The 7,976-nt window shown below is 45.9% G+C and overlaps 1 protein-coding gene across 1 annotated transcript in view; it reads right to left on the bottom strand.

Moving 5' to 3' along the window:
* Window positions 1–2,625, bottom strand: part of OAS1 (2'-5'-oligoadenylate synthetase 1) — a 12,234-nt gene extending 9,609 nt beyond the window's left edge. Inside the window, 3 exon segments of the mRNA XM_029218390.1 lie at window positions 359–429; window positions 1,235–1,565; window positions 2,376–2,625. Of these exon segments, the coding sequence (XP_029074223.1) occupies window positions 359–429; window positions 1,235–1,565; window positions 2,376–2,558 (585 nt within the window). The 5' untranslated portion in view covers window positions 2,559–2,625.
* Between the last annotated feature and the right edge of the window lie 5,351 nt (window positions 2,626–7,976).

Here is a 7,976-nt window from a genome sequence, read left to right as displayed (position 1 = left end):
TCACCTCTTGCCTTGATCCCTTTGCTACTTACTCCCCTGGTTATTTCTCTTCTTCAAATATGCCAAGCTCATTCCTGTCTCAGGGCCTTTGCACTTGCTGTTTCCTCTTCCTGGAGCCCCCAGATCTTCCCAGGTTTGGCTTCCTCTCATCCCTCGGGCCTCGGGTCAGTGGTCACCTCCCTTCTTGCCCTGTCTAAACACTCCCTCTAAGCCCCATCATTCTCTTTTGAATCACCATATTTAGTTTTTGTCTCAACAAGTTATCCTTTCATTTGTGGTATTTAAATTATTATAGTCAGGCTCCAGGAGAGAAGTTCCCCGTCTGTCTCATTTATGGCCATAGAACAGTGCCTTGCACATGGAAGGTACTCAGCGGAAACTGAGCCTCAGAGATGTACTGCTTCTTGTCCCAATGTTCCTGCAGATTGTCTACAGATTCCAACCCTCAGATAAATTTGAGGATATTCCCTTATGCTTTGGATAAAAGATGAAATTAACATATTGTGTTTCCACCAGATATACGCTGCCTCAGTGTTTTGGGATTTATCTATTTTTTTAAATTGAAGTATAGTTGATTTACAATATTGTGTTAGTTTCAGGTGTCCAGCAAAGTGATTCAGTTACAAATATACAAGATATATTATAAGATATTGAATATAGTTCCCTATGCTATTCAGTAAAACCTTGCTGGTGATCTACTTTATATGTAGTAGTGTGCATCTTTTGCTGCCTCATTTATAGAAAGGTAAGATTCACACAATTTGCCATAAGTAGAACTAGTAAGCCTGGCAGGTATTGTATAAGAAATGTCTTGGGCTTCCCTGGTGGCGCAGTGGTTGAGAGTCGGCCTGCCGATGCAGGGGACACGGGTTCGTGTCCCGGTCCGGGAAGATCCCACGTGCCGCGGAGCGGCTGGGCCCGTGAGCCATGGCCGCTGAGCCTGCGCATCCGGAGCCTGTGCTCCGCAACGGGAGAGGCCACAACAGTGAGAGGCCCGCGTACCGCACAAAAAAAAAAAAAAAAAAAAAAAAAAGTCTTACCCCCAAATTGTACCAATTTGTTGTTTAATGTCACTGTGGTGGCTGAATACGACCCTAGTTATCTTGCTCCGAGAGAGATACTAAGATCTCCTCCTCATGTTGAAGGCATGTTTATGTTTTAATAGACTCTTGAACTGAGGAAGATTTCTGCTCAGAAACATGAAAAAAAAAAAAAAAGAGGAAGAAGCCCTAACATAGGACAAAGGCTGAAACACCTTGTGACTGGGAGTGCTCACACAGGGCATCAAAGGCGGGCAGGACATCGAACTTTACCCCCTGGAGGAGCCGAGGGGACCTGAGCATGAAGCTGAGAGCACGGGGCTTCTTCCTTCACCGTTTCTGGACCTCAGACTCCACTTCAAATGTTTCCTCTCTTTGACAGGCTTCCAGCTGTCTCCTAATTTCCTTGATGAATCCTCTTCGGTGCTGAAGCTGTTCCCGAAAACTTGTGAGACTGGCGACGAAGATGACAAGGTCAGCATCTGATAGGCCCTTGAGGGTCGTGCCTTTGCCTGAGGAGCCACCCTAAAAAAGGTGGTGAGAATGAGAACTGACATTTATCACTGAGAAGAGCCTTCCTAAATAAAATGCTGAGAACAATCACTAACATTCTGAGTGCTAGCCACTGTTCTGAAGGCATTACCAGTCAACTCCTAGAATGCTCACAAAAACTCTATGATTTAGTTACTATTATTATCTGTTCTCATTTTCCAGATGGAGAAACAGACGCTGAGAGAGATTATGTATTGGCCCCATCACGCAGCTAGTAGGTGGCAGAGATGCAATTCACACCCTGGTTGCCTTTTTACAGGGTCTGTGTTCTTTATGCCCTGTTCTTTTTGACCTTATATAATTAATACTGTAAACTGGACCATGGCTTATTTTACTTGATCTGCAAGCCCTGCAAAGTACTGGGAATTATGGATGATGACATTGACGCACAGAGAGGTTAAGTGACTCGCCCAAGATTTCACAGCAGCAGGTGCTATCTGCTTTCAAAACTTATACTCTTAACCAGCTCATGAGTCTGCAGGCATGGTGTGTCCCCAGCCTGGTCGATGATTAGCGGATTGTTGATACAGCTGGGCTTCAGTTTGTCTATCTCTGTGGTGGACGTGACATAGGTGGTTTATAAACTTCACCTGGGCATTTGTTAAAAGCTTACAGGTGGAGGCCCTCACCCCAGAAGCTACTTTCACAAGCTGTGGTTATAGTTTTGGCATGGATAAATCAGAAACCACCAGCCCCAGAGACCTCAACCTTTTGCTCTCTGTCTCTGTGGGAACACTTGCTCATTCAGCCCCCTTCTCCCCAGCCAGGCAGTTCTGGACTCACCTGCACGACTTTGGACACCCGAAGTTGGGGGTGGGGGGCCCCCCGGAAACACCTCTCCTTCAGGAAGCTGCAGATGGTGCGGATGGCTTCACTGACCTGCGCGCGGAAATCCTCGTCTGGCAGGAGGCGGTCTTCGATTAACTTGTCCAGTTGGTTGGCTCGGGTCTTTCTAAGCTTCTTCATGATGCTCAGGCAGGGGCAGGAGAGCCAGAGGCAGCAGAGTTGGCTGCCAAAACCTGTTAAGCTTCTACCTCTCCTGCTGCCTGGGTCTAGGAGGCTGTTAGTTTCATTTTCTCGAAAGGGTAGAGCTGTGCCCTGAGTCTGGACTGTCACTGGTTTCCTTTCTTTGAAAGGGAGGAGCCATAACCTTGTTCTTTGCCTTTAAGAAATCAAAAACCCCTTGGACCCTGTGTCTCCCAGCTCTTTCCCCTGCTCTCTGAGACTTACTCTGCCTTTATCCAGCCCCCTAGAACATCAGGCCTTTCTTCAGACTGTTCTGAAAATGTTGCTTTTCAACCCAGCTTAGTACCTCACCCAAGAGAAGTCATAAGTAAAAACTTTTGGGGGGGTTTCCTTTGTCTTTTTTTGTTACCTACAAAATTGGTTTATGGTCTCCTATGATCTTTACAGCAGTACCTGCATATTATAAAAAGAAAAATGTCAGAAAAATCAGGGAGCATAAAGACCATCCAGGATCCTAAACTTCGAAGACTACATCTATAAACATTTTGGTGGAGATCTTTCCAGATATTTTTTTCTAGGTTAACGCACACACACATACACACAAACTCTAACCATGTGTCTATTTTTTGTAAACGACATTGTCCTATACTTTTCCCCCTTTTGATTAATAGACTTTATTTCCTAAAGAAGTCTTGGGTTTAAAAAATAATTGAAGTACAGAGCTCACTTATGTCCTCTCTCCTTCCACCCATAGTTTCCCGTTATCAAATTTGGTGTGGTACATTTGTTGCAAGATGAATTGATATTGACATTTTATTATTAAAGTTCAAAGTTTACTTTAGGGTTCACACTACGTTGTACATTTTGTGGGTTTGCCAAATCATAATGTGTTGTCTCCACCAATTATGAAATCATTGCAGAATAGTCTCACCTGTTGCTCCACGATCTCTGAGTTTAGATGTTTCTTCTCTTCTAATATACGCATTCAGTGCTAAAAATTTTCCTCTAAGCACTGCTTTCACTGTGTCTCTAAATTTTATTTTATTTTTTCTTTTCCTTGAGTGTAAAATATTTTTTCAATGTCTCTTGAGACTTTTAGACCCATGTGTGTGTTAGAAGTGTGTTATTTAATCTCCAAAGACGTTGGAATTTTCCAGATCTTTCTTTTCTTGATTTCTTGTTTAATTCCATTGTGGTAAAGAGCATACCTTGTATGCTATCTATGCTTTTGAATCTGTTAAGGTGCGTTCTATGGCCCAGATGGTAGTCTATCTCGGTGAATATCCCATGTGAGCTTGAAAAGAATGTGTATTCTGCTGTTGTTGGGTGAAGTAGTCAGTGCCAATTAGCTATCTTTTTGAATCACCCTTGTCTTAACCAGCTCATCAATTAATTGACACTCCCCACTCCTTCTGTATAACATATTGACTTATGCCTAAGGCATGTGGAACCATGAAGGGGATGGGCATTCATCTATGTGACACTCTATACATACAGTTGGAATGTATGTTTATCAAAGATTCTGTTTGCTCCCAAATGCTTTTTGGGCAACTGTACTTGTTAATGAAATATATACTTTTGACAAAATATATGTAAACAAATCCAACATGAGTGCGAAAGCTATCTGTCCTTAGAAAACCAGCACTGAATTCTTTGTAAAGATGTAATAAAGCCTAGTACCATAAAACAGTGCAGAGAATTAGGTATGAGTGAGACAACTCTAGAAGAACTGAGGGCATAATTGGAAAAATCCAGAATTAGGCCCTCATGTCTTCGCAGGTGACTTTACGTTCTTGTTTTCTTTAAAGAAACAGGAACAGGAAATTACAGATGGCTCATTCTTGTGTGTTTTATGCAAAACACATAATGCAGGACTGCAGTCAGGGGATCTGCCCTCAACGAGGTCTAGGTCTTCTTTGAATGACTGGGAAATGAAGGCATTATTTGTGGGCCCGGGGGACCACAAACGATGTCCTGCCTATACAGTTGAAGACCCACAGGAGGAAGGGACTTGCTCAAGCTCACATATCGTCCCCATTTTCCAGATGAGGAAACCGAGACTCAGAGAGGTTAGGTTCCACAGCTAGTAAGTGACAGTCAGGATCGGAATGTTGCACTGAGTGGATTAAGAAGCTGGTGTGCTTTTCTGGTCAGGTGATTTCTACCACAGCACGTTGCCTCTTACACTATGTTTGGTTTCAGCGGGGAAAAAAAGAAAATTAGTCAAGTTAGGTGTACTGATATTTATGAAAGCTTTCCTCATGTGTATTCATCTCAGCCTGTTAAGCATGTCCCACGCTGAGGGAAGGAGATCTACCATTTCAGAGGTGGAAATTAGGCTTCTTCTCAGCTGCCCATGACTGACTGGTGGTGGCTGCCAGGGGTAGGCTGCTGTGTTGAGAAGGATGCAGATGCTGCTGGTGGGTTCTGTGGGGAAAATGCCACATTGATTAGTGATCCACCATGAGCACAGGGAAAGAGCGCGGCAAGTAGGGTTTCCTGCCATCCCGAGAGGCCTGTGTGGCCCTGACTGGCACCCCTCTCCACTTAGTGGCAGCTGACTGAATCGTAGGTAAAATGATGGACTTTTCGGGCAGTGGTTTGCAAAGTCACGATGGAGGTGGGAAGCCCAAGCCCTCAACCAGGAAATATTTTCAAATATACCTCTGGTCCCCAGGGTGTAGCAGAATCTGCAGGAAGGGGCGATGGTGGCAGGGAGAGCATAGGTAGTTTGAAAAATATTATCTCCCCAGGTGATTCTAATATGCCAACTTCTGCCCCCAACAGTGAGAACCACCCTTTTGGGAGTGAGAAAAGGAAATTGCCTCAAACTTGGCATGGAAGAGAAATTTCGGTTGGATGGAATTGTCAGCTCCTTCTGAGAAGCAACCAATCTTCCTGATGAGTTGCTTAAGCTCTTTTGATGTAAGCCGAAAATCTCACTTGTAGTGAGTTTAAAAATCCTTCTGGAAAGTTAGTTACTTTCCAGTTAAAAGTTAGCTCACTTTCAGGACTGTTGAGAATCTCACGTAAGGGGTCATTTCTGAAAAGGCTCATCGCAGGATGGAAAGTGCTTCAATATAAAAGAGGTGTTTGGTGATCTGCCTTCTTATAATCAGTGCGTTAAGAGCATTGCACAGGGGGTCCAACGATCTAGCTCCTTTCCTGGCACTGCAGCCATGAGATGTTGGATGTGCCCATTCCCTTCTCTGGGCTTTGGGTTATTCATCTGTCAGATAAGTGAGCTGACTGAACCAGGCTCTGGCTCAACTCTGTGGTCTCTTTCAGCCTTGAAATTATCTCATTCCACGACCACTAGGGAGTTTTCCCCAAGGTTCGGTTAGTCGGGAAAAGATGAGGATGCTGCCTTCTTATTGGGTGGACACCAGCAAAAAGCATTCTTCCAGGAGGACGTGAGGTCAGTCAAGTTGGCTGGAGCCCACCTTTCCAAGATGATATCCATCAGAAAGCAAACTTCACGGGGGCAGGGACCGCATCTGCCTTGTTTACTGCTGTATCCCCAGTGGCTGGAACATGGTAGATGCTCATTAACTACTGACTATCCAGGTAACATCATGTGTGTTGGTGGGGAGAAAGAGCTTCCAGAAACCAGAGAGGAAAAACCCAGGCCATCAGTTTTCCTGGATATTCCTACTTTATTTTTGGCTACATCATCACAAAGAAAGGCGATGGGTGGTTCTGCATGCACCAGAGGGCGTGTGTGTGTACGTGTGTAGTGTGTGTGTGTGTGTGTGTGTGTGTGTGTTCCAGCAGAAAGGTGCTTACATTTATCAGGGAGGGGGCGCGCCTGGACAGAGGCACTGTGAGCTAGCCGCATGCTGAGTCCAGCACCAATGCCAGCGTTAGGCCTGGGAGACACAGCCAGCATGCTTTCTCCTAAGGGCAAACCATGAACAGGAGGCGGGCTGAGAGTGGGCACTCCAAGGGGGCCACTGGAGAGAGAGGGTCAGGAGGGAAGATGGCAGCCAGGAAGCTGCTGGCCATCGTGGAGAAGGCGAAATACCTGGGGTCTAGAAAATGGTTATTCAAGGCAAGAAATCAATGACTTCCAATAACTTGTCAAGGGAGCTAGGGGTGGAGGGCCCAGAAATGGAAGGTTAAAAGATGTGTGTTTGGAGAAAGTGAGAGTTTTAGTGTCCCTCTGGCTACTTCTATAGATAATGGTGGGGTACTGGAGAGGGGGGGCAATTTTCATGAAGGAAGACTTACTGGAAATTGGGAAAAATCAAACCTTTCTCACAGGGCACTGAAGATGACCTGACCGTGAACCTTATAATGTTTGTCCTCGTTGCCTTTTCCTCCTTTGAAAAAAAAATTTTTTTTCTTAATTTTTAGGAAGAAAGACTGAACAATTCATGATGGAACAAAAGCCTTTGGTGTCAGGATCTGTCACTCTCTAAAGTTTTATGTCCATGATGGTGTTTTGTTCTCCTGACACAATGAAGAGGGTGCAAGAGATAGAGAGACAGAGAGACCAGAGGCGATTCTGAGTGAGAGACAGGATGCAAGAGAGTCTGAGAGAGAGAGAGAGAGAGAGAGAGAGAGAGAGAGGGAGAGAGAGAGAGAGTGGGGGGGGGTCATTTGTTCATTTAGCTAAGAGCAAAGGAAGGAGAAAGGCTAGGGGCTTTGGAGAGGCCTCCTGGAACCCAGACCTCTGGTTTAAACACGTTCTGCGCCCACTTGGGGAGGCCAGGGGCTGAGAAAGCCCCTCTACGGGGTGTCTACACAGCTTGCAGGATGCTGCCATGCACCCAGGGCAGCGCCAGCAGCAGCCCAAGGCCCGAGGACACCCGGCTCTGCCAAGGGGAGAAGTGGGTGGTTGTAGAAGCTTAGACCTACATGGAAGTTCAGGGATTTGCCAGTTTCTCAGCATTTGCTGGTCAGGCTGGTGAGAGGCGGCGAGGAGGTGAGGCTGTGTTAAGATACACTTTTTTGCTTTTGCTATTTTACCCCCTCAGAGACGGAGAAAGGAGAAGGGGCGAGAGGTGGGAGTAGAGAGAAGAGGTGAGAGGGTGAGGAAGGGAGAGGTGAACGTGGCCTTGGGCTAAGGGAAGGGGAAAGAGGAGAAGGGGAGTGGGTGGGTGGTAGAGAATGGGAGCTCGTTTCTGCTAGGAAGCAAATAGGGGACATCCTGAAAGAGGGGGGGCTACCCAGTTCCTTTGGGTATTCTGCATGGTCATTTCTTGATGCACCTGGAGCCGGGAGGGTGTGTTCCTAGTCACCGGGGAGTTTAAACATGGGGGTCTGTTTTGTGGCAATTGGGGTGTATGATGTGAAGAGGTGGAGGGACTTGAGATGCTCTATTTCTGCCCAAATGCTTATCCTCACAGCCTTGTCTGGCTCTGCTGACAACTGAGGGTATAGGTGGATGTCGACATAGGAAACAAGTTTGTGTGT

Source organism: Monodon monoceros, unplaced genomic scaffold (genome assembly GCF_005190385.1).
Source record: "Monodon monoceros isolate NGI ecotype Baffin Bay Population unplaced genomic scaffold, NGI_Narwhal_1 Super_Scaffold_1, whole genome shotgun sequence".
NCBI lineage: Eukaryota > Metazoa > Chordata > Mammalia > Artiodactyla > Monodontidae > Monodon > Monodon monoceros.
The sequence above is the reverse complement of the archived record's forward strand: the minus strand, read 5'-3'. Positions and strand labels throughout refer to the sequence as shown.